General features: G+C 46.5%; 2 protein-coding genes across 2 annotated transcripts; one reads left to right on the forward strand and one right to left on the reverse strand.

Moving 5' to 3' along the window:
- Window positions 1–839: 839 nt before the first annotated feature.
- On the reverse strand, window positions 840–1,913 carry LOC133527471 (NADH dehydrogenase [ubiquinone] iron-sulfur protein 3, mitochondrial). The gene has a single exon (XM_061864496.1). The coding sequence runs from the start codon at window positions 1,726–1,728 to the stop codon at window positions 931–933; it is 798 nt and encodes a 265-aa protein (XP_061720480.1). The 5' UTR covers window positions 1,729–1,913; the 3' UTR covers window positions 840–930.
- A 54-nt stretch (window positions 1,914–1,967) lies between these two features.
- Window positions 1,968–27,030, forward strand: LOC133527450 (tudor domain-containing protein 5-like). Its single transcript, XM_061864465.1, has 13 exons — window positions 1,968–2,121; window positions 2,417–2,608; window positions 4,864–4,964; window positions 6,318–6,645; window positions 7,030–7,189; window positions 8,574–8,685; window positions 8,966–9,101; window positions 9,368–9,496; window positions 9,679–9,866; window positions 14,354–14,495; window positions 14,860–15,084; window positions 18,813–18,926; window positions 24,402–27,030. Exons 2-13 carry the CDS (start codon window positions 2,423–2,425, stop codon window positions 25,866–25,868), a joined length of 3,288 nt encoding a protein of 1,095 aa, XP_061720449.1. The 5' UTR covers window positions 1,968–2,121; window positions 2,417–2,422; the 3' UTR covers window positions 25,869–27,030.
- Window positions 27,031–27,279: the final 249 nt, after the last annotated feature.

Consider the following 27,279-nt stretch of genomic DNA (forward strand, 5'->3'; position numbering starts at 1 on the left):
ACTTCCACAACAACATCTTCCAGCTGTGGTTCCACTTCAAGTGATACTGGTACCGCCATTAAACTATGTCAAAACACAGTACACAGAAGAGCACTAGTGTCAGAATTATCTTTCACATTTTATTGTGATCATACCAAGAAAACTCTAATGTCGTAAAAACATCTTTGAATGTTTAAAAATATGTAATCATCATCTGAAAGTGAATTTTTGACTATGTTGAGTATTAAGAAATAAAGTAACACAAAATATTCTTGTTTTGAATTTTCCTTTTGCCTAAATAAAAAAAATACATGTCTATGTTCAATAAATTAAGTGTAATTTATTGTAGTGTGAAATTGTGAAGAATGTGGGTCTATTCTTTAACTAGTGTGTGGCACAACCCTTACTTTAAACACAAGTATAACTATGCTATAAGCAGTATAAGCTATACTGGAAGCTTATCCAACGAGCGAGTACCAATGCAGAAGAAACATAATAACAACAGGCAGACATATTTAAAACATTTACTGCCAGCGATCCGGTAGGCACTTTCTCTGTTTGTAGGCGCTTAACGCTACATACTGGTTTATCGTGTTATTGGCTACGTAGGGCGTAGCTCACACTGGCAGTGAATGTGTTAAATGCTGAACTGATGATGGACACAGGAGGTGACCATGTGATGAGACAATGCTGAGTATTAGTTGACTGTGGTAAGAAAAGAACAGTCTGTGATAAAAGGTGTACCAATAATTATTTTATACCAAGGCACTTGAGACCTACTGGTTCTGTCAAACTATAGCACACATGCAAAACTCAATCTTAGATTTTGTAGATTTTCCAACTCAATAAAATAAATAATATTCGTAATATACTTTTTATTTATCTCTAATCATAGGTTAATAAGACAAACTGTTTATTTACAGAGTACAATCAGATATAACTTAGATTGATTTATTCTTTCTTAGGTGCCTCAGATGGATTAGTAACCTCCTCAGCAGCAGGGTTGCCTCGGAAATTAGGGAACTGCTCCCATGGGGCTTCCAGCTCGAATCTGCGGAACTCCTGTGCCAACTCTAAGGGCTCCACCACCACCCTCTTTTGTTCATCATCATAACGCACTTCCACATAGCCACTGAGAGGGAAGTCCTTTCTGAAGGGGTGGCCTTCAAAGCCGTAATCTGTGAGTATTCTCCTAAGGTCAGGGTGGTTGGCGAAGAAGACTCCATACATATCCCAAATCTCACGCTCGTACCAGTTGGCGGCCTTGAACACCTCGCAGGCCGAGTCGACAGGCGTCAGCTCGTCGGCGTACGTCTTGACGCGGATGCGCGAGTTGTAGCGCAGCGACAGCAGGTTGTACACGATCTCGAACCGCTGCGGGTGCGCCGGGATGTCCACCCCCGCGATATCTACCAGTGACGCGAACTGCGCGCTGTGATGATCCTTCAGGAACGACAGGACGGGGATCACACCCTCTGGCGGAATCAAAACCTCCAATTCATTGCCCGCCGTGATCTGTACCTTCTGCACATACTTCGGCAGGCACTCCGCTACGTATTTACCAAAGTCTATCAGCTGCGACTTCTGCAGGGGATCCAGCTTCGCGTATGTTGGCCGAGTCTCCACTTGAGGAGCGGCGGTCTCGCTCTTCCAAGCTATACTCTGCACGACCGGCGCTTTGGCGTTATTTAAAACGACGCGCCCCAGGCCCAGCCCCGCACCGATGGTGCGTTTTAAAAAGAAAGACATTTTGTTTTACTTTAAATGCAAAATAACCTTACGTAATTCGTGTTCGATCGAAATATCGCAAAACAAAACCCACTGCGACTGACACTGACAGAGGGCATCGCATCGATGGAGTAACGTCAATCTGACAGCTGAGAAGGTAAATTTAGAACGGTTTTGTGTATGTGCTGAGTCGTTTCGTTTCGGCAAAAAATTATGAAGCTAAAACATTTCTTAAGTATAGAAAAATAGCAAAAGAAAAAAACACTTCGAAAGCAAAGCAAGTTAATGGCCCGGGATATCTTATTTTGCTGTTGTGAGCTGAAATCTGGACTATTGCAAGTTCTTTTGATCATTTCCAATGTCTAATTTACATCCTCAAATGCTAACACAGTAATAGTTCGATTTATCAATCAGGTAACTCACTTTCATGATCTTTACTTAGGTCGATTCAACTTTGTTTTGTTTTCAACCGTTGGAAACTGCTGATCTCGCATAATTTTTATTTAACGCGTTCCTGTCGTGCATAACTTTCATTATATTTGATCTGAATTCATAATAAAGTTTTAACTACCTACTTCTCTAAATGTTTCACGTCAAAGATGTTTCAACTTGTAGTTGTGTTCTTCAAATGTATGCATGTGGTTCTCATAACTCATAAACAGCTACTACGAATATGCGTAAGGTGGAGCACGTGTGTATTTGTCGATAGATTACGATGGCGGACCTGGAGGGTCTGAAGAAGGTGCTGCGCTCGCTGGTGGTGTCGTCGGCGACGACGATGGACGCGGCGTCGCTGCTGCGCGACTACCGGCGCATGCTGGGCGAGCCGCTGCCCTCCGCCAAGCACGGCTTCCGCGATCCAGTGCAGTTTCTGCGGGAGCGCTGCTCTGACTGTTTCTTGGTATTATTCTTATATTTTACTGTGAAACCTCTGTATCTTGGTTTTGCATATTCAACAAGTCAATACAAACATCATAAAGGCAACTCAACTATCTGTCTTTGGGAGGAATTAAGGCTAGAGATTAGGTGGGTTAACTTCCTCATGCACAAACTGGCCAGTTTGTGTGCGAGGAAATTGCCTCTTGCATATGCTCGCCCTGTGTGGACCTACCTATTGAACAGCAGAAATGATTAAAAAATGTTTACTTTTAAGTAAAGCTTATGAATCAGCACAATGTTTGTGGTAATTGTCGGACTGATTATGCTAAACAGTTCTAGTATTATTTTACATTAGAAATTGGAATAGGTCAGTCTTGCATTACAAATTGAGGGTCATTATTTTGTAAAAGACCTATAAACTGAAAAATTAATGGTTTAAGAGCCCAAGGGGGGACTTTTGGAGTCACTTGAGCCATTAGATTAAGATACCCCTATCTTAATCTATATATACCTTGCATCCTGTTGAGTACCTCCACCAAGTACTAGTCCTTTGACACTGAGCCGGGAGTCTAGGACAGCCTGACAGAATAGTAAAAAAATTGCCACTTGAAATACTCAAGAGATCTGATTATGATATGATGAAGACTTGTTAAATAGTGCCTATTTTAACACATTCACTGCCAGACAAAAAACGGCGCACTACACCAGAAACAGGGAACCCACCTGGTGGGCGCTCATGAACTTTGTTCAGATGCCGGACAACCCGCTGGACGGGTTGTTTTGTACGCAGCTATAGACCACCGGTTTCTGGGATAGTGCACCGTTTTTTGTCCGGCATCTGAACAAAGTTCACGAGTGCCCACCAGGTGGGTACCCGGCAGTGAATGTGTTAATAATGAGTGGCAGGGTCACAAAGATGAAAAAAAAATTGCAATCATTTTGAAGGGAATAATGCAATAACGAAATAAAAACATTTGCCGATTTGTGCAAGCTGAAGTGTCAAAAATTGTTTCAGAAGTTTAGTGCACCTAGTGCTTTTTATTTAGTTATATATTTTTTCCTTCTCTCTCTCTCACATCCCCATATAGCCCTCCGTTGCCATTATTTTAATAATACGCTTTTAACGAAATAATTCAAGTATTGTTAATAATAGGGGAGCCCAAGATGCTAAATTTAAAGTTACTTGACGTAAAAAAATACATGCATTCGGAAATCTTCAAACTGTAATATCCATTGAACCTGTTGGTCGATTTTGATCTGTCTAATGGCATTCTACGCAGTTTACTAGGCACAAAAAGTTTTTAAATAAAAACAAATATGCAACTAGATTTTCATTCAGAAACTTGAATAAGGTAGTAAGTAAGTAGTAATAAGTACTAAGAAGGCCCATTGTTTTTGTTAGTTTCTTATTTTTAATATGGATTTGCAGTTTTGTTTATGGTACTAGCAAACATAAACGCAAATTTGGACCCATTCACATTTTATAAATGTGAATGGGTCACTTTATTTACTAAGTTATCTAGGTTAAATATGAATCACACTACTTGGGAGGTCTACATGTGGACGCTGTCAAATGGTTGTTTACATATTACTCAATATGGTAGGTATCCTATTGCATATTATTGTTCCTTATATGGTATGTATTACATTTCAATGTCTATAGTATATGTATGGTTTCTGGTTACAATTATTATTCCTATCCTTAATCATATACCTATCTACACTATAATAGTATGAATTGTATAGACTGTAGGGGGCAGCACAGAAAACCCCTATTCATTGGTGCGAAGCATAATGACATGTTTTTATTTTTAGGTTTAAATGCTATTTTTTAACCTGTCTAAACAGTTTGGCGACATAGTGACCATTGACTGTCTTTTTTATGACAAAATTGGTGTTGCGGCTGAAAGGGCTACGTCACCACCGAAGACGAAAAGAAAGGAAAGTTACAGAAATAGGGAAAGGAGAAAGTAAGAATAGAGAAGAGAAGTTAATGTGGAGCAAAACAATGACGCTATTTACAGATTGTATCTTTGAGTATAGAGAAATAGTAGTCAACTCCTGCAGGGCCTGTTCCTTTCTCAGTGAGGACGGCGGGAGTAATACCGCACAGGTCTGCGAAGGTTAGGTTTGTAGCGAATAGTAGGGGAGATTTTAATGCTGTAGGGTTATGTATGCAGCATCTCCTTAGAGGCGGTAATTGTTTGTTTTCGGTTCCTGTCACGATATGGCGGACTCTCCAACACACATGCTCTCTATTGTTCTGTACTGTTACAGTTTGCGGGGCCGCAGAACAATCCCATACTGACCCTCATTGTGACGGACTCCATCAAACACATTGACCAGTTTGTCCAGAGCCAGAAGTCCTCAAAGCTGGGGTAAGTATTAATAATAAATTAATATTTGGGGACAATCTTACACTGTGTACTCCTTCTTTCTTCCATTTTCTTCCACTGACTCAGGAAACTCACACTGATTAAGGAAACTCTACTTATATACTTATTTATGAAATAGGTATCCTATGGTGGCCCGTCCGCAATTGCCACGGAACGAAATTATTGTCAAAATACTTATGATCTTGCGAATTGCTCTTTCTTGTGGCCAGATTCTTCATGTAGTAATAAAAAAAAAACTTTTTGCTTGTTTCGATAAAGTTTTAGGCTGTTAATTACTTCCAAATTAGTTTGATTGAGATAGCTTATGTTTCCTAAATTATCAAAACTTATATTGTTGTTAAAACTTGCTGATCGCTACTGTATATGTAGACCACGCTATTTACAAGACTAAATATTATCAATTCCAACAAACACTGCTGATAAGACTTTTTTTTTATTATCAAGCTTTTATATGTTGTGTTGTAGTTACAAAAAAGTATATTATGTTTATTTATTTATTCAGGTAATTACAAAAACTATATCTAAACATTCTAAACTTATTTTATATGATATTCAACAACAGAATAATCAGAATAATTCTAAAACCAGTTTTTCTTTGTCATACCCTCATTATGTTGTGATGACTGTGGGCACTCTTCAACAATGCTTCAATGTTGTTTCAAAAAAGAACTCAAATAAATACAATAAACCCGTAGTTGCATTTAGTCCGGTTGACCTTACTTGATTTATCTCCTGTATAGCGATGGTAGCCGCTAAAATGTGGCATTACACAATGTTTTGCTGATATCACATTTGAGATTCTAGGTACGTGGCGCGGGTCTATTACTTCAATTCTACAACTATCTGAATATTATGGACCAAAACGACCAAATCGACAATCAATCTACATAACGTTTTTCTTAACCCTCCACCAACCCCCCGGTTTTTTTAGAAATCTGTAGACGCTTTCCTGGTCGCTGGGAAAGACAACATTAATAACCTTTTTTTCTTCCTATCATAACAGTAACTACACATTTAGCATCGCTGGCTCCCCAGCTATGAGCTCCGTTAGCTATTAGCTACTCGTTTTAATAATACGATCGATTTACCGATTCTTTAAAGTGTATATAACCTTGACTTTTCTAAATTGTGATTTAAATCCCATTAGTGACACAGTGCAGAACGCCCAATAAATAGTTATTTAGAACCAGTTACTTTCTTTTCCAATTGCACCTTCTGATAAGTAGTATAGTGCAGATTCGACTCAGTGTGAACAGAACATTCATAAAAGTAGTGATACCTATATCCTATTTTGTTTTTCTTTGTCAGTTATAAATGCTTAAATTGACTCCACAGAAGGGGAAAACGGAGAAGCGTGCCAGAGTCCATAATAAAAAAACCACAGCCTAGTCTAATAGCAACCACGTTTAACAAAGAGGCCACTAAAATACCAAACGGCAGACCAATAACCACATCCAACAGAGGATACACAGAAAGAGAGCCACCGACAGAACCGAGGAAACCGGAACCAAAGGCACGATTCACGGAACCCTGGAAACTGGAACCAATACCACAATATTCAGAACCTAGGAAACCGGAGCCGGCTCCACAAGTCACAAAGCCTGTTAGCATTACTACTACACCTAGTGCCAAGAAGGCTGAGTCGGTTGCCCCATCAGCTAAGGTACTGAACAGCTAAGTTCTTAGATTTAGTTTTTTTTGAGAATTTTCCGCAAGTCGACATCCAAATTGCTATTGAATTGGCGGTCCTCATAGAACGAGATGCCTCGCGAGGAAATTGCCGCGCGAAGGCCACGTAAAGCGTCATCATCCCCACTATTAACTGATAATCCGTAAACCTTATTGCAAATACATATTAGGGTCCACTAGTTGTCAACAGTGTTGCTGTTATCACGTCTTCACAGAGTGTGCTACATGGCAATTTCCTCGCGAGGCGACTTATTCTGGGAGTCTTACAAGCATTGAAATTTTATACAACTTAAGCAAATTCTTGATTTAAAAGATTTTCTTATTTTTCTCGTATATTTGGACCCCTTACACGCTAAAGGTGGAGACATTGAGCAACGGACACAGCGAGCATGAAGAAGGGGACTCGCACCAGCGGTTGCAGCGGTTCCTGAAGAAGCGAATGCCGGTGTACCAGTCGCAGAAGTTAGGCAGCAAAGAGTCGCTGCAGGACGATGATTCAGGCCGGCAGACTTCCTCCAGTGAGTGTATTGTAATATTTGTAATTTTGCTCAGCGAGATTTTTCCCCAGCTAGGCTCAAACATGGGTAATTTAACGTCATTCATCACTCGTGTTTATAATCTGGACTGCTATTCTACTCAACTTTACCTAACGTCCGGCTAAAAATATATTCTCGGCTAATTTTTCTGTAATCAACGTAATGTTTTGCTAAGTGTTTTTTTTTACTATTACAGTACCCTTCTCGTGTATCATTGATTCTCTGGGAACAGATATACTGGTAACAGTGGTAACGTAGCAAACGTTACAGAATAGATATCCTTGCGTCATTGTCAATCATAAGAATATAATAAAGACTAAGTAATATAGTCGACGGACTACCGTCACATATAATCAAAACTTTATGCTTGAAAAAACTGAAGGACTGAACTTACCGTATTGCGGGAGGTCCTCGGTTCGTGTGTATATGTGTACAGTTATACATGTTTCCTCGGCGCCCGCGGCTCCTGCGTGTACCGCGTCCCCTATGAAAATGTATGTATGTATGTCACTTTGTTGCACGTAAACAGGTTAACATAAAACAGACAAAACAAAACAAAAAAATGTTATGTACAAAAAAATGATTACTAGGTACAGGCTAGCTCGTTATAGTCGTTCGATTTGTAGCTGGCCCCGAACAGCGAATCCTTTGTCTATTATTAAATGACACATTTTAGACTGGATCTGTAGTGTTCGACTCGCCGGCACTCAGTAACCGTGGAGGGACAACAGAAGAAATCACAAATTATTTTTCCATTTGTTTATTTTGAATCTTATTGCAATTACCGTAGGAGTTGCAATTCAATAACCGGTTAAAGTGACCGAACCATTCTTCTGCAGGTAGTAGCACGTGCGGTTTTACTTAACAATAGACAAAAGATTAGCCGTTTGGGTCCAGCTACAAATCGAATGACTACTCATGTGCTGCGGTAGGCTAGGGCTCGACCGGACTGATAACCGGGCCCGCCCCGCGCCAACCGTAACGCCGGGGCTGCTGGTATCCTCTTCTAAAGCCGTAGATCATGTTTATGACTACTGGCTCGAGCTGTGGTCGCGCCAGCTCTTCGTCATGGGCAGCTCTGACAGCTTTTTTTAATTCTTTGTATTCTCGAGCGGCTAGAATGGTACTAAGACGGCGGTTTCTCAACCCGTCCGTAAAATTTTTTATAGCCAAGGACTCGTTGATTGGTCTTAGGACATCGTATGCTTCCGTTTTACCGTCGGCCTGCGCTATCGTTTGACCAATGAATAACGCCTCTATTTTATCATCATATTAGTTAACATAGTTTATTTTGAAACATTATGAGTACTTCTCTTACGCCATCGAACCCTGCCTGCTCTTTGCAAACCGAAGTGTTGTTGTGCAGGCCTGAGCGAGCGTTCGGCGACGGCGTGGGCGAACCTGCAGGCCGAGATACTGCGGCTGGTGGCGCGCCGACCTGAAGGCCTCTGGTGCAGCGAGCTTCTACGGCTGTATGAGTAAGTAATAAAGTAGGTCATTTTGTTTTGTAGTTGATTTTCGCATATTTGGCTTCAACAGAATACTTTAAACTTTGTCGAAGTTAATGTAACAAATATTTTTATTGAATGGTTGTGCTCAATTAGTTAGTGAGTTGAAAAAGTTTTGCCCACAATGCCACGCTCGGGGGACGTCGGCACAAACCTAACTGCTTCGCGAGGCATTTCCTCGTTTTGTGTCACACGAGGGGCGCATACAACGGGCTTTGAAAACGATCTGCGTTGAACCGTTTTGTTTCAGAGAGGAATACGGCCACGAGCTGAACTTCGCTCGGTTCCGCTACCCGTCGGTGTCGGCGTGCGCGTGCGCGGTGGAAGGATTGAGCGCGCAACGAGCCGCGGACGGCAACTGGCTGCTCACAGTACAAGGAGGACAGGTATGTAGTAATGATAAGCATTTTATAATTATCGTGGGCGAAAGCAATTCCGTCTCCTAAGTTACGTTAAACAAATTTTTGACGACATTCAGAAATATCATAAAATGTGAAGACATTTTGGCATAACGCATAAAAGTCAAAACACTTGTTTCAAAGTGTAAAATGTTCAGGTTCGCCTAGTGTGACCATGACCACCTAAAGTGGGTGGGATCAACTCCTGTGCATTAGTGCCTCTTGCCCTCGTGTACAAGCCAGTCCCCCCGCAGACGCCTGGCCCGCGCCGCGCGCCGGCGCTGCGCCTGCGCCGCGCCGCGCGGGACGCCTCGCTGGGCGCCAGCAGGCGCTCCAGTCGCACGCTACTCGACGCAGATGACGCCTTGCCTGGCATAGACTATGTAAGTACTAACCCTGTCTCCTTGTAATAAGGTTCAGGTCAGCGCGACCAAACACGCCAGGTATATTAAAAAAATCTCCCGAAGGTCCACATTCAGTTTGATCTGTGTGCGCTGTGAACCTAAACCGTAGTGGGTCCGATTAGACTTATTGAGAATTTTCTAATTGCATGTATGTGTGTCAGGACCCAGACGTGTTCCCCTCTGACTGCCTGAGCTTTCTGGAGAGCATCCCGGCGGGCAGCCTGGCCGGAGTGGCCCCCGGAGACATGCTGCCTGTAGTGGTGGCCGAGGTCTATTCCCCGAGCCATCTGTGGCTGCAGCGGCTGGGGCCTGAGCATGACCTCATGCAGGAGCACATGGATCAAATGACGTGAGTACTGTACCCTCGCCGGAGCGGTCCCTGGAGACATGCTGCCTTAGTGGTGGCCAAGGTGTACTCCCCGAGCCATCGGAGTGGCCCCCGGTGACATGCTGCCTGTAGTGGTGGCCGAGGTTTACTTCCCGAGCCATCTGCATCTGCAGCGGCTGGGGGTCTCAAGTACATGGACCACACAATGTAAGTACTAAGTGAGCCCTCGGGCGAGTAACTATGCTGGAGATCAGCTGTCTTAAGCAGCCCACCGATCAATAAGGCGCCCAACAACGGTTTTCTCTCTGTCGGTTAAAAAATAGGTCGCGAAGTGCGTAGTTAATGTTTAGTCAAATATTAAAGAGTTAAAAACATTGCAGTCTCTATTTCGCGAACCAATGTTGCATACAAATTCTATTATTAGTCGAGTTCCAAACTTAAAAGTTGATATGGGCTTGGCCATATCAAATGAAGGCATAGATCCATTAAACAGCCAAACAGATGATCAGTATTTAAGGTTAGAGCCGGTGTAGCTTTATTTGACGTTTATAAGCGCATTGTAAAGGCATTAAAACATAAGTGTGGGTTTAAGAAACGAACGAAGTGAGTGTAGAGTTACATACACTATTTTATCTACACACATATTATAAACTTTCTATGATATATTCACTAACCCAGATTACAGCCAACATTGGGGCATCGTTGCTCTTTTGGCGGAACTCGTGATGAATATGTGGGGCGTCGCCGAAATATCGCTCATTTTAGACGAAACTTTTGCTATAGCTACTTTAAAAACAACAAAACATTTTATACTTAAAACTAATTAAAAGATAAACTGTACATCAAATGGCGGTAAATAACTTTTTTCACGTATGTGACATACGTCATTCTGCATTCTTAGTTTTTTTTTAATTCAGAGACAAACTAGAGTCGAGGGCCTATTTACGTATCGTTCGATACAAATCAACATACGAGATTTGTCAAAATTGTATGCAATTTACATTTCATGTTGAACAGAAAGGCATCTCGATTGATATTAGAATACTCGTAGAGGTCGAATCGAATTGCTTTTTCTTCAGAGATGTTCGAAATTTTGAATTGGCCATTATTTACGGATTTTTAAGGCATCATAGAAGATTTGAACCAACACGATTTTCATTCATAATTTTAAAACTAATTTTGAGCTCCACAATCCCAAAGTCCTCTCAACGGAACTTCTTTACTACATCAGGAAAGTTCGTGAAGCAATTGAAATCAGAAAACACAGAAATTCCAATCAAAATGAGGGACAGGGAATTTCGTCTTCATGGAATCCAGTGATTAGCAAATGTAAGGGTGAAAAAACATTCCAACACATACCATCGGACGTCGTGAGGGCAAAGTGACAATCCTAGCGTACAAGTGAATAATCAAGATCAAGTGCGGGTAGTTCGCAAAACCCGCGCAGCAAGATGTTGATACAATTCCTGGCCAGTCTGTCTGTGACCACGAACGTAACGTCACGTTCGAAACGTCAGGCCATATAATAAACGTAAGTTTATGCGATTAAGTCCCGTATTCGTTTTAAAATTATGCATCATAGAAGGTTTATGACATGTGTAACTATCTTTATCTTTAGTACTTGTTATTATAATGTTGTTACCGCGACTATTTAGCTGTCACAAATATGTTGGCGTGTTTTTGTCAGTTACACTTCTGTTTTTTATAAAAATAAATAAAAAGGCGACAAAGCAAATCTTTTCAATTGTTTTATTATGTTTTCTTTTAGAAGTCCTATGATATCTATTGCGGTACTACATTTATACAGGGTGACCGTAGCCATTGGACAAACCCTGAAATCCCACGTAGGGTTACTTCTCAGGAATGCTCTGACGTTAATATTTTTTAAATTAGCACAAATTATAAAAAAAAATATTTTTTTCGAACAAAAGTTATTTGCAATAATCGACAACAAAAAGAAACACACGGTGTTAATCTTTGGCAGTGTTTTTGACAATTTATTAGAAATATTTGATAATGATGACATTTTTCAAAAGTCAGAACCTTATTAGCGTCATGAATAAAAATAATAATTAAAAAGTTCGAAGAAGGTTCCATACTATTCTTTTAGGATATTATCTTAGGAGCTACTACTCGTAACACATACATGCAGGCTGCTCCAAAGTAAAATATGGTAATTTGTTAATTTCTTCGAAACCGCTACACCGGTTGTTATGACACTTTGTACACTGGTTCTAAATACCCTAATGCATATGTACATTTGGCTGTGTCCAATGGCTAGGGACACACTGTATGTAAACGACACTATAATTCAGTGCATAGTTAGATATAATTTTGGAGGAAAATATTACCACTACTTTTGAAGTCATAAATTTTCTAACCTGAAAAAAAAACGCTATAGTTTCTTCTTAGGATGGCTGGTCTGGGCAAGGTTATTTATTTGTGTGATAAGCACCGATATTTGTTCCTTAGTTATGAGTGTTTATGTATTTTAGTCTTTATACAACGTGTCCCAAAACTCAACGATAAGCCGGCACCAGAGGATGGAGCTGCTTATGATTAGTCGAGAAAAAATAAGGAAAAAAATATATCTCAATTATTTTAGAAATTACAGAAAAAAATGAAATTCATCGAAAATCGACATCCCTAATGGTATTTTTAACGACCATGTCACAAATATTCAAATATTACTGTTTTTTTTTTTTGTTTTTGGAAACTTAAGTAGCCCTGCTATCTAACACAGTTCTTAAAAATACCATAATACATGTAGTTTTTACACAAAAAATAATCAAAATTCATTTTGTCCCTACAATTTTGAAAGATTTTTTCTTACAGTCCACTTTCAATCATCATGGTGTAAAAAAATAGTATCGACACCACTATGGCAATTATTTTCAAAAGTTGACGCAACTAACCAAGATTCCAAAATGGTATAATACTTTAGGAAACCTAGTCACAAAAAAAAACAACGAATTTTTAAACAAGAATCGACATTATTTAATGTTGGCGGTAATCACTTTTACTGTACCCAAAAAAGGATTTTTGTTGTTGAAAAATGTTGAATAAATGCAAAGAAATGGTACAATTTTTTTTCCTTTTTTTTTAAATTCATTTACTACATTATTAATACTACAGTAAATGTTCAAATTGCCTGCCACCGGCATTAATACAGACATGACATCGCCTTAGAAATGATCGTTTTATCCGTCGTATCATATACCATCATATCGTCATCATATCGTCGTATCGTGTCGTCATATCTTCTACCATTGATATGATCCGCAGCTTGTGTGATTTTTTGGCGAAGCTCGTCCAATGTTGCTATGGGTTTTGAGTAGATTTTGTCCGAGTAGATGTTGACAGCCCCAGTAGAAGAAGTCCAGGGGGTTCAGGTCGGGCGAACGGGGTGGCCACAAGATAGGACCAAGTCGCCCGATCCAACGCCCTGGATACTCTTGGTTTAAGTATTCTCGCACTGCACGGGCATAGTGAGCTGGGCAACCATCATTTTGAAACCACATGTTACACAAACAATCCAGAATACGGAAAAAGTCCAATACACAAAACACAATCACAGTCCAAAATAATGCCAGGTCAGTACAGTTTGCAGATCACCAGTCCAAAAAGCAAAGCCAAGAGTTGTTAGTATGAGAGCCACATCAATTAATACGGAACGGTGCACAGCGAACAAAGGATCAGAGTGTACTGACTTGAAAATTGTATTAACTACCCACATTTTCCATTGAAATTTTAAAACTTGCAACAACAACCCTTTTCAAAAGTGATTAATATCAACATTTAAAAATGTCGGTTCTCGTTTAAAAATTCGTTGTTTTTTGTTGTGACTAGGTTTCCCAAAGTATTATACCATTTTGGAATCTTGGTTAGTTGCGTCAACTTTTGAAAATAATTGCCATAGTGGTGTCGATACTATTTTTTTACACCATGATGATTGAAAGTGGACTGTAAGAAACAATCTTTCAAAATTGTAGGGACAAAATGAATTTTGATTATTTTTTGTGTAAAAACTACATGTATTTTGGTATTTTTAAGAACTGTGTTAGATAGCAGGGCTACTGAAGTTTCCAAAAACAAAATAAAAAACAGTAATATTTGAATATTTGTAGACATGGTCGTTAAAAATACCATTAGGGATGTCGATTTTCAATGAATTTCATTTTTTTTCTGTAATTTCTAAAATAATTGAGATATATTTTTTTCCTTATTTTTTCTCGACTAATCATAAGCAGCTCCATCTTCTGGTGCCGGCTTATCGTTGAGTTTTGGGACACGTTGTATATTAGTGTATTACCCACAACAGAAATCTTCTTGTGTTTACTGTAAGATTCAGTAAATTTGGTGTGAGAATGTCCATTGTTTATTTATTTGATTCTTTGTGAATGGTGTGACCTTTTGTTTTTTTTCTTAGTGGCTCATTTTGTTTATACGTATTTCTATAATTTAGCATACTTGGAAAAATAATATGACATGTAATGATGTGTACACAGAGAGTACTACACGAAAGGAGAGGGCGTGGAGCGCGTGCTCGCGGCCGGCGCGCGGCGGCCGGGCCAGTACTGCAGCAGCGTGTTCGAGGGCGACTGGCACCGCTCGCTCATCGTGCAGGTCGTCGACAGCGACACTGTCAAGGTCAGTATGTACGACTACACGAAAGGTTTACAAAAGACAACCTGTCAATATTGCACGTTTTTCTCAGTTATTAGCCAAAGAAGTTCATCTGCCGAGATTATGGTTTCTGTCTGTATTATTTGGTATCATTGTGGGAGGACAAATAGAGCACGGAAGATATTATTTTCCGTCCCCTTTACTTGTATTTTGGATGAACAGAAGATTTGGACTCGTCGTCACAACTGATTTGATAACATATCTCGACTTGCTAAATCTCAAAGCTGACTCGGAGAGTGACCCCCCACTGGCTGGTCGACGCAACGTTGTGACTGTGACTAGACGCCGACGCTAGCGTGGAGGTGTGAGCCTGGCTTGTTGCCCTCAGGTGCGGCACGTGGACTACGGCACGGTGGACACGGTGGCGGCCTCGTCCCTGCGGCCGCTGAGGCGGCAGTGGGCCTCGCCGGGCGCGCAGGCCGTGCGCGCGCGCCTGGCCGGGCTGCGGCCCGCCGCCGCCAGCCGGCGCTGGCCGCGCGCCGCCGCCGCGCACTGCCTGCAGCTGGTGCGCGAGCGGCGCCTCGTCGCCAACGTGGTGGCCGCGGACCATGAGGTACATACTAGGCCGGGCTGCGGCCCGCCGCCGCCAGCCGGCGCTGGCCGCGCGCCGCCGCCGCGCACTGCCTGCAGCTGGTGCGCGAGCGGCGCCTCGTCGCCAACGTGGTGGCCGCGGACCATGAGGTACATACTAGGCCGGGCTGCGGCCCGCCGCCGCCAGCCGGCGCTGGCCGCGCGCCGCCGCCGCGCACTGCCTGCAGCTGGTGCGCGAGCGGCGCCTCGTCGCCAACGTGGTGGCCGCGGACCATGAGGTACATACTAGGCCGGGCTGCGGCCCGCCGCCGCCAGCCGGCGCTGGCCGCGCGCCGCCGCCGCGCACTGCCTGCAGCTGGTGCGCGAGCGGCGCCTCGTCGCCAACGTGGTGGCCGCGGACCATGAGGTACATACTAGGCCGGGCTGCGGCCCGCCGCCGCCAGCCGGCGCTGGCCGCGCGCCGCCGCCGCGCACTGCCTGCAGCTGGTGCGCGAGCGGCGCCTCGTCGCCAACGTGGTGGCCGCGGACCATGAGGTACATACTAGGCCGGGCTGCGGCCCGCCGCCGCCAGCCGGCGCTGGCCGCGCGCCGCCGCCGCGCACTGCCTGCAGCTGGTGCGCGAGCGGCGCCTCGTCGCCAACGTGGTGGCCGCGGACCATGAGGTACATACTAGGCCGGGCTGCGGCCCGCCGCCGCCAGCCGGCGCTGGCCGCGCGCCGCCGCCGCGCACTGCCTGCAGCTGGTGCGCGAGCGGCGCCTCGTCGCCAACGTGGTGGCCGCGGACCATGAGGTACATACTAGGCCGGGCTGCGGCCCGCCGCCGCCAGCCGGCGCTGGCCGCGCGCCGCCGCCGCGCACTGCCTGCAGCTGGTGCGCGAGCGGCGCCTCGTCGCCAACGTGGTGGCCGCGGACCATGAGGTACATACTAGGCCGGGCTGCGGCCCGCCGCCGCCGCGCACTGCCTGCAGCTGGTGCGCGAGCGGCGCCTCGTCGCCAACGTGGTGGCCGCGGACCATGAGGTACATACTAGGCCGGGCTGCGGCCCGCCGCCGCCAGCCGGCGCTGGCCGCGCGCCGCCGCCGCGCACTGCCTGCAGCTGGTGCGCGAGCGGCGCCTCGTCGCCAACGTGGTGGCCGCGGACCATGAGGTACATACTAGGCCGGGCTGCGGCCCGCCGCCGCCGCGCACTGCCTGCAGCTGGTGCGCGAGCGGCGCCTCGTCGCCAACGTGGTGGCCGCGGACCATGAGGTACATACTAGGCCGGGCTGCGGCCCGCCGCCGCCAGCCGGCGCTGGCCGCGCGCCGCCGCCGCGCACTGCCTGCAGCTGGTGCGCGAGCGGCGCCTCGTCGCCAACGTGGTGGCCGCGGACCATGAGGTACATACTAGGCCGGGCTGCGGCCCGCCGCCGCCAGCCGGCGCTGGCCGCGCGCCGCCGCCGCGCACTGCCTGCAGCTGGTGCGCGAGCGGCGCCTCGTCGCCAACGTGGTGGCCGCGGACCATGAGGTACATACTAGGCCGGGCTGCGGCCCGCCGCCGCCAGCCGGCGCTGGCCGCGCGCCGCCGCCGTGCACTGCCTGCAGCTGGTGCGCGAGCGGCGCCTCGTCGCCAACGTGGTGGCCGCGGACCATGAGGTACATACTAGGCCGGGCTGCGGCCCGCCGCCGCCAGCCGGCGCTGGCCGCGCGCCGCCGCCGCGCACTGCCTGCAGCTGGTGCGCGAGCGGCGCCTCGTCGCCAACGTGGTGGCCGCGGACCATGAGGTACATACTAGGCCGGGCTGCGGCCCGCCGCCGCCAGCCGGCGCTGGCCGCGCGCCGCCGCCGCGCACTGCCTGCAGCTGGTGCGCGAGCGGCGCCTCGTCGCCAACGTGGTGGCCGCGGACCATGAGGTACATACTAGGCCGGGCTGCGGCCCGCCGCCGCCGCGCACTGCCTGCAGCTGGTGCGCGAGCGGCGCCTCGTCGCCAACGTGGTGGCCGCGGACCATGAGGTACATACTAGGCCGGGCTGCGGCCCGCCGCCGCCGCGCACTGCCTGCAGCTGGTGCGCGAGCGGCGCCTCGTCGCCAACGTGGTGGCCGCGGACCATGAGGTACATACTAGGCCGGGCTGCGGCCCGCCGCCGCCAGCCGGCGCTGGCCGCGCGCCGCCGCCGCGCACTGCCTGCAGCTGGTGCGCGAGCGGCGCCTCGTCGCCAACGTGGTGGCCGCGGACCATGAGGTACATACTAGGCCGGGCTGCGGCCCGCCGCCGCCAGCCGGCGCTGGCCGCGCGCCGCCGCCGCGCACTGCCTGCAGCTGGTGCGCGAGCGGCGCCTCGTCGCCAACGTGGTGGCCGCGGACCATGAGGTACATACTAGGCCGGGCTGCGGCCCGCCGCCGCCAGCCGGCGCTGGCCGCGCGCCGCCGCCGCGCACTGCCTGCAGCTGGTGCGCGAGCGGCGCCTCGTCGCCAACGTGGTGGCCGCGGACCATGAGGTACATACTAGGCCGGGCTGCGGCCCGCCGCCGCCAGCCGGCGCTGGCCGCGCGCCGCCGCCGCGCACTGCCTGCAGCTGGTGCGCGAGCGGCGCCTCGTCGCCAACGTGGTGGCCGCGGACCATGAGGTACATACTAGGCCGGGCTGCGGCCCGCCGCCGCCAGCCGGCGCTGGCCGCGCGCCGCCGCCGCGCACTGCCTGCAGCTGGTGCGCGAGCGGCGCCTCGTCGCCAACGTGGTGGCCGCGGACCATGAGGTACATACTAGGCCGGGCTGCGGCCCGCCGCCGCCGCGCACTGCCTGCAGCTGGTGCGCGAGCGGCGCCTCGTCGCCAACGTGGTGGCCGCGGACCATGAGGTACATACTAGGCCGGGCTGCGGCCCGCCGCCGCCAGCCGGCGCTGGCCGCGCGCCGCCGCCGCGCACTGCCTGCAGCTGGTGCGCGAGCGGCGCCTCGTCGCCAACGTGGTGGCCGCGGACCATGAGGTACATACTAGGCCGGGCTGCGGCCCGCCGCCGCCGCGCACTGCCTGCAGCTGGTGCGCGAGCGGCGCCTCGTCGCCAACGTGGTGGCCGCGGACCATGAGGTACATACTAGGCCGGGCTGCGGCCCGCCGCCGCCAGCCGGCGCTGGCCGCGCGCCGCCGCCGCGCACTGCCTGCAGCTGGTGCGCGAGCGGCGCCTCGTCGCCAACGTGGTGGCCGCGGACCATGAGGTACATACTAGGCCGGGCTGCGGCCCGCCGCCGCCGCGCACTGCCTGCAGCTGGTGCGCGAGCGGCGCCTCGTCGCCAACGTGGTGGCCGCGGACCATGAGGTACATACTAGGCCGGGCTGCGGCCCGCCGCCGCCAGCCGGCGCTGGCCGCGCGCCGCCGCCGCGCACTGCCTGCAGCTGGTGGTGGCCGCCGACCACGAGGTACTACATACTAGCTACGTGTGACGAGTCACATTCTTTTTAACTCATTTTCAAGGCATCGATGTACATTTTTGTTATTATTTTTTTGTTTCTTAGTTTGAAAATGTATTACCACAGTTAGTACTATTATCATCGGATCCGAATTTCAAAAAACCCCGGAAAAAAACGAGGGAACTTTTCATATATTACTCCAGTGATTCAAGTATTATTTATGACAACATTTTCATTTATTAGCGAAATTTACATTTGAAGGCGGTTTCATTTAAAGACCATAAAATAATGTGACTTTAAAATTTTAGGTGTAGGGACTACAATATTTTTGTAAAGGTTACGATGTGAACCGTTTTCCCCGGCCCGCAGGAGAGCATCCTGGAAGTGTTCCTGATCGACACGTCGACGGACGAGGACGTGAACATCTCGGAACAGATGATCCGCGCCGGGCACGCAGACGCGCGGCCGCTGCCCGCGCTCGGGGTGAGTTCCTCCTCCAGCGCCTCCTCCGGGGCCGGCGCCGGCGCGCTCGACGTGCGCTCGCTGCTGTCCTGCGTGCTGCTGGCGCCGCACGACCCGCCCGAGCCGCACGAGCCGCCCGAGCCGCACGACCCGCCCGAGCCGCACGACCCGCCCGAGCCGCACGAGCCGCACGACCCGCCCGGCCCGCACCACCCGCCCGAGCCGCACCACTCGCCCGAGCTCGGCGACGGCGACGCCGACAGCGACGTGTCCGCCTCCGCCTCGGAGGTCGTCGGCCGCCCGCCCCGACGGTTGCAGCAGTGGGAGTGCCCTCAGAATGAACCTAGCGTTGTTGCCGACGTTCCTGTCCCGAGCGGGGGCACTTCTAGATTGGCTAAATTGAGATCGCTGGCGCCTAAAAGCGTGGTTAGTCAGTCGAGCGCTAGCAGCTCTAGATTATCTAAGCTGAAAAGGCTAGCTAAGTTAAAAGAGGAGGGGTCGAGCCCCGAGGGTACTGTGGTGACGGCTAGCGTAATTTCTGTGGAGTCCCCTCCGGACACGGTGGTGAGTGCTAGCGTGGTGTCGGCGTCCAGTGCGGTGCTGCGCAAGAAGCTGGCGCTGGCCGGGCGGCTGCGCGCGATTTGATACGTACTAGTAGAGTAACGACGATCAGTGCGAAGAATTTCGTACATTTATTCAAAATCATACGTATTGCGCACAATTATATGAAGTCCTCCAATGATTCCAGCCGTAATGCGACTGTGCGAGCGGGACAGTAATATGTTACGCGCGTCGGATCAATGTACGAAATTTTTCGTAATGAACGACCCTGCTTTAGTCACATGGTGCAATGTTTACATTACTGTCTGTCACATTCGGCGTCAATAGTTGTCACATCGGAAAGTCCACTCATAACTTTTCACCATACTCCCAGACGAAATAAATAATGAACCATCTTCCCCCCGCATTCTCTTTCTAACATTCGAGATGCCACATAATAAACATACCAAGAGGTCGATTCTAATTTAATAATTTTATGTTTTGATACGACTGTGATCGTATTGGTTATTGGCGTGCATCTCACACACGGCTTTCCCCTCCTTCAACGGGACTGAACTTCTAGCCGTATCTAATCGAGGTCAAACTCATATCAAGATGCTAAATTCGAATCGGACTCAGTCTGCCTACGTTAGTCGTTACTATTTGCTTACATTTTTGTAGCCATCTGTTGGCGCCGAACATGATCACTGTGATCAGGCGTTGATTCAGTTCTTAGATTATAAATTATAAACTATCCGTGTACAGTATAGTTTGATCAAATAAAAAAAAATGTATTTTTACTTACACATTATCTGTATATTTGGGTGGTAAAGTGTATATTATAATGGATTCCTGTAACATATTTTCTCAAAATTGAAGCTTATGTAAAGTTAATAATATTAGTATAAGCTTCACTTTCATGCGGTCCTTATTGAAAAAGAAACTGCAACTACACGTAATACAATAAATAAACAACGAACTCTAAGTAATGGTCAATATCCAGCAGTTTCGCGCTTTTCTATTACTTTTACGATGAAACGAGTGCACCAATAATTTCATAAAAATATCACATTCAATAATGATAGTTTAATCTAAACTAGGAGATGGAGTCTAATTAACACATTGAGTGGCCGGAACCCGCTCGGCAGGTTCTCTGTTCGTAGTAGCTTTCCTCTACAAAGCGGGAAAACGCTGGGATCGGCTACGAAAACGTTGGTAGTGAATGTGTTAAACAAATTGTTATGGTTTTGAACTGGTTATGATGAGTGTTAAACATATTTAAAACCGGCTCTATCGCGAATTTATTTTATTATAGATCGTGTCATTCACGAAGACGCCTGCCTTGGCACGTATTGTGATGTTATTACGCGTTTTGTCGCGGATTATTGACGTCCCAGCAAAATGTCAAAACAGTTATAGTTCATGAAATAATTTTATACATATCTCATATTTAACTCCAAAAAAATATTATTTATATTTTTCTAAGCATATTTCAGCCATTATTTTATTTATAAATTAGATTATATACTAGAATCATAGGCTAAGTCAAATGGCGTTCTTAAAGTTTTAATCATGTGTCAAAAGATGGCATTAAATTTACTGTGGCTACAATATTTACTTTGACAATCCATCTCTATTTCAAATTCTCTTTGATATTATCGTACTGGCAATATTAGATGTCATAGGAACCCTAGCATGACGAAAACAAGTGAAATAATACCACTACTTTTGAGGTTAGAAAAATTCTAATTAAAAAAAATCGGGGTATAGACTGCATATCCTAAAATTCTTAATGATTCCGACTCCTAGGTTTACTTTCTTAAACGCGAAAGCTTTGAATGTTATGTGGATCTTGATAAGATATTGACCATCATCTTGGTGAGTGGCGCACATATCATACACAACTTTCACTTCATTTCGCATGCACGAATCGGCGCGAGCGACTATCAAAATAAGATATAAATTGTTACAAGTTGTTGATTCAGAGTAAGGCTCTAGATTTCAAAATAATAAAATTTGTTTTAATATTAACTCAATAAGTGCCAGGAACTTGCTCGGCGGGTTCTCTTTTCGTAGTCGCTTACCTCTACAAAGCGGAAAAACGCTGGGATCGGCTACGAGCGTAGCGCTACGAAAACGTTGGCAGTGAATGTGTTAATAAGGTTCGATATATTAAAACGCGTCACAAACGCTTAGTCTTCTTCGGTCTGCCAACGCGGTCTCCCGTTAGAGTTCCTCGTGATGGACCGATTTTTAGCATTCTTCGGCATAAAATACGTGAGTGACCCGTTTTGATATATTTAATGTCTGTGCTCACGGAAGTTCTGTTATTGAAATTAAAAACCTTTTTTAAATTTCCAATACCTATATTATTATATGTTTATTGTATACGTATGCTGCGAAACCAGTTTAAAGAGTCCGCCCGTTAGTTAAATGCATTTAGAAGGAACTCATTAATATTATTATAGTATAGCATGTACTTTAGTACAGCGCCAACAACTTTATTGCACGCAACACATGACGCTTGATGATTATATTGTAATCAGACATATAAATATTATGATAATGGTCGTGACATATTGTATAAAAAAAGATCTTCACTAATGCCAAAACGACTGAGTGTAAAACGGGCTATGCGAAAAAATGTGACGCTTATAGAGGATAGAGGCATTTTCTCTGTAAAGCGTGTAAAGTTATATGGAGTTATGTACATGTCGATTCACGAAAGCTGGCGCGAATGAAATGACCGACACGAATTATATCTGTCATTGTTGGCCTGACGCATGTACCGGTATACAGCCAGTCACCACTTCACACATATATTTCCATTCACTCAATTCCATTCGCGCCAGCTTTTGTGAATCGACCTGGACTGTAGCATAGAGTGCTCACTCTTTACATCATTTTTTTTTACCAAAACGCTTATTATTTTCTTAGTCGCCATCTAGCGTCGAGTAGCGTATTTATCAGTACTGCTACTTGACAATAGCCTCGTAAGGCCCAAGGTTCTACCTATAGGACTTATTCAGTTCGATGAAATTTAAATCATATTCAATTGGACCAGAGTTGCATTTGTTTTGTTTCGTTCAATTTTCAAACAAAATAAAATCAACTGTATTCACTGCACTATAAGTTCCAATTTCAGTGGAAAATTTTGGATTTTGCATTTTTGTGGCTGGGCTTTAGGAGGATAGATGACGAACGAAAAGTCTAATGTAATTATCAGCTAATATTATAATCGGATTGACCGGTACTCTATTTTCCACTCCTTCTGCTTGTAATAGGTATTAGTTGTAAATTGTTGAGCAATACACTTTTCGTCAGTGACACCCGTGACATCTAGTGTCAAGTAGCGGTACTGATAAATCCGCCACTTGACGCTAGATGTCGACTGCGAAAATAATAAGCATTTTGGTAAATTGATTTATGGAGTGAGCACTCTATCTATGCTTACTTATTTCTCAATGACTGTAGTATTTTACGTGTAACGTGTAGAACTAAAGTTTTCTTTTTTTTATTGTTAGGCCTGTATTGATGAAGCTAAGTACTTGGTAGGTATCAGGCGGTTAGAAATTTTACGTACGTTAATTTAGTCGATATGGAAAAGATTAACCAAAACTGACGCTTGAATAATATAAAAATACACTTATTAAAAAAAGTTGTATTAGTTTTTTGTTAATTGATCTGTAATGTAATGATATATAACGACACATTGTGGATAGAACTGCTCGAGTCATTATACTGGCCTCCTTTCTCTTAATCATCTTCGTAAACTTAGCAGACCTAAGGTGGTCTTCGCATTGGATGCGGATTTGCACCCCGCTCCGGTGTGCGAGCGGGACATCCTATATACGAAGCCGCATCAGTGAGATAACCGCGTAAAAGTAAGGACACGAAGTGATCCGGCTAGGAGGTCAGCAATGGCTCTTCCAATCTAACGACGAGTTTTCTTTCTGGCCGTTCACGGGAGTTGATTAATTTATATGTGTTGATTTATTTTCTTATCTAATACAATCACAATTAAGAAAGATTTGGAAAGATGCTCTTTTAGTTTTGTTTTTGTGTAAAAATAAGAGTTACCGAATGGTTTTGTTTACAATTTGAATAAGTTTAGTAATAATTTGTTAACATAGTTATAGGTTTATAGTGATTTTTTCGTCTCTACGCTTTTTAATTTCATGTTTATTCTTGATATTTTTTCTTGCTTTCGTTTATATAAACGCATTTTTCAATCGTGACATTGCATTTTTGATTTTGGATTGTCGGTCGCGAGACTCGGGCGGCGGGGCGCGGGCGCGGGTAGGTAGATCTCATTTGGAAGAGTTGAGTGGGCTTTTATGTGTGTGTGTCGAATAATGCATACTTGAATGGCAATTATAAATATGTACAAGAAATAATTTTATAAGTACTACTACTGTCCTCTCATTTGACATCACACAAATGGTTACGGTGTTTAAGAGTGGTCTCCCTCGCACGCTTCCAAATTTGATTTAGTGGTAGCCTCCCGCGACCTGCTTATTGTCACGCATCATAACATTGAAAAAGTATCATTTGACATAAAATTTCGATTTATCTATTTAGCTAAATTTTAATCTTCATTCACATTGTTTTTTCTATAAACAAAATGTCGCCAAATGATACTCACGGTGGACTAAACAGGAAACGGATTAAAGTTGTCGTAATAAAGTTAAAAGTTCTCTCGAACCAATGATATCCACTTGTTTAGTTTGCCCACAGCAAATTGCGGGGAATATTTTCTTTACTTTCCGTCCCCCCGAACATAACACAAACAAACAGCCGATGTTTTGTAAAATTGAATAGACTTACTGCACGCGACTTTTCTGTCCTATTTGAACCGCAAGCAATTTGCTAAAGCAATGTTATGGCGTGACGGTAACGCCCGACTCGCGGGCCCGTGTTAAGGCGCGCGCCTCAACTGCGTGTCGGGTGTTGCAGGCGCGCGACGGCTACCTGCTGCCCACCTTCCACGCGCTCGAGACCGGCCTCACGCCCAACTACAGCGAGATCCACGCGCTGCTGCGCGACGGCATCGCGCTCGACTTCGTCGACTCCTACCGGAACCACGTCGCAGCTTTACTACCCACCTCTAGCGACGACAGCAGCGAGCCGGCCGAGCGCGCCGAGGCGGACGGCGCGCTCGAGTCGGACGAGCCCTCCAGCCCGCCGCCCTCCCCGCCCCCTCCGCTGGCGGCTAACCGGGTGCCGATGGCGCTGTCGCTCCTCCGTCTCGCTCCCTCCCCGCCGACGGAGGAGCTCCTGGGACTCGGGCCGGTGCCGTCGCCCGTCCCGAACTCCACCCCCGCCGCGTCGCCGCGCGAACAGTCGGCCGAGCTCGACTCGCCCGTGCCGGAGATTCAGGAGCGTTGCATGACCCCGGTGACCTCGGCCCCGGAGCCACCGGCCGCGCCCGCTCCTCCCGCTCCCGCGCCCGCGCTCGCTCCCGCTCCCGCTCCCGCGCCCGCTAAGCCCTGCTGTGCCAACTCGTGCTGCCCCGCGCCGCACCCCGCGTCGTTCTACGCGCTCCCGTACTGCCCGTGCACGCAGGCCTACAAGCCGCAGGTCCAAGTTCCGGTCTCTGTACCTATGGTCCGCCATTATGCGCCCGGGTATTTCCGCCCGCGCGTGTCCCCCCAGCAGTACTATCCCCAGTTCAGACCGCCGGTTAGTATGAACTGCTACGCCGGCCAGCCAGTTTTCCACCAGGCCCACCAAAACTTTCCGGCCGCGCAACAACCACAAAGTTTTGTTCCGAATTCGGCACAGAATCCCCATCAGTTCGTTCTGAACTCGATGCATAACCCGCAGCACTTCGTATCGAATTCGACACAAAACTTCAGGCCATACCCGGGACCAAATCCACATCCAGTTCCTCAAAACTTTAGGCCTGGCCCTGTAACTAATTCGCCAAATTTCGGACCGTGCCCTGCGCCGAATTCGCCTAACTTCGGACCGACCCCTTCGCCGAATCCGTCTAACTTCGGCCCGAGTCCTATGCCTAATTCGCCAAATTTCAGAACTAGCCCTGTACCAAATCCGTCTATCGTCGGACCTGCACCTAATAGCGCTAGTTCACCAAATCTGCAACTCGCGAGCCCCGCGCGAAACGGACCGCAACCCGCAAACTTCGGTCCGGGGCCGCTCCGAGCGTCGTCGAATACTCTAAACGGAGACGGCCCCTCGGTGCGACTAGGCGCAGAAGAGTGCGAGATATTCGAGTTGCTTTCCCGCGTAGACCCGGGCGCCGCGCACCGTTACATGATCGCAGCGCTACGGCGCGCGCGCGGCGGCCCCGACCGGCCTCGAGGCCCCGACCGGCCCCCCGGCCTCAACCCCCACGCGGCCGAGTTCCGCGCGCAGCCGGACTGCCGCCCGCCGCCCGGCTTTGAGAACTGTACCAAGTAGCGCGTAACAAACACGGTTAGCCGGCCATTGGTAAACCTTATTGTAACGACATAAGGCCTACCGATGGTCAGTTAAGTGTTGCTAGTGTACCCCGCGACCGCCCTACCTCAACCGTTGCGAAAAGTACGCGCCCTGCTGCTATTGCTATTAGAGTCCTTCTAACTTTTCAATAGAACATAATGGGGGAGTGCCATTATAAACGTTATATTTTCATAGAAATTTGACACTGCCACACATTATCATTACAAATGCCGCGCAAAGTCAGCTTGGTCCGACTAATCAGGAACACATTTAACTGACCTTTTTTACGATAAATAAAAGTTTGTGCCTTACTTATACGCTTCAATGCCGTTATATAACTATAAAAGCTCAATTAAATGTGTTACTGACGGTTCTATTGTGTGTGCTCACCGCTCCGCCCGACCTCGTATAAGCCGTATAATTACTTCTCAAGTATTACTCATACCTTTGTAAATAAACAAATCGATTAGATAGCTTGAAATATTTTCATGTTGTACAAGTAATAATAAGTACCTACGCCATGCCTAGGCAGCGGGGTCGAAACAGCCCGTGATCTTCGCGAAGCAGCAAAGATATTGACTGATTATTGTTAATAATACGCGACGCGTAAATGTCGTGAGTAAAATATTTTGTGATTGTAAGTTTTTCTGATACAAAGTCATTAAATGGCGCCCTAGTGTAAGCAATTTCATTACAAATGATTATTTGGATTAATCTCTTTAGATTTCACTTTTTGTTCTTCCATTTTGACTTAAGTTTTCAGTTGTTTTTTTTACATACTTGTCCGCAAGTATAATTTTTTTAATGTTGATATGAATAGTTTAGTATTAAGTATAAATCTACTTGTTAATGTTTACCGCATTTAACTACTGTTACTAATAATCTATCTTGTTAAGTGCAAATTGACATTGAATTTATCAATAAGTAATCTATATCTCAAAGAAGGCTTGTTGGCCGCAAACATAATTGGAATAAGTTTGAAAGGCAATATTTCCACGGCAACGAGTCGTAAATCTGAGAGCCATCGTTGATTAGATCTGTGATAGTAGGTGTGGGTCCTCTGGGTGTGTCGTGCCGAGAGAACCTGGACCACTGGACTATTATTGTAATAAAAACTTTCTCAATAAATATTAAAAAATGACCCTTATTTTATTTAATCCTGTTTTTGGTTAATTCTACATCGTGTATATCATGTATATGGCTATCAGCCACAAAAAGATTCTACACGGTGTTCTTTTAAACTTCGTTAACTTCGGGGGTATGGTTAAGAACATTTAACCCTTTTCCAGGCATAGTACGATTTATCGACCACATACGCGCCATCAGAATTTAAACTTTAGCATTCCGATTTAAGGTTCAAATTAGATTACACTTTCAGGAAATGTTACTT

The sequence above is a fragment of the Cydia pomonella genome, chromosome 18 (genome assembly GCF_033807575.1).
Source record: "Cydia pomonella isolate Wapato2018A chromosome 18, ilCydPomo1, whole genome shotgun sequence".
Classification (NCBI taxonomy): Eukaryota; Metazoa; Arthropoda; class Insecta; order Lepidoptera; family Tortricidae; genus Cydia; species Cydia pomonella.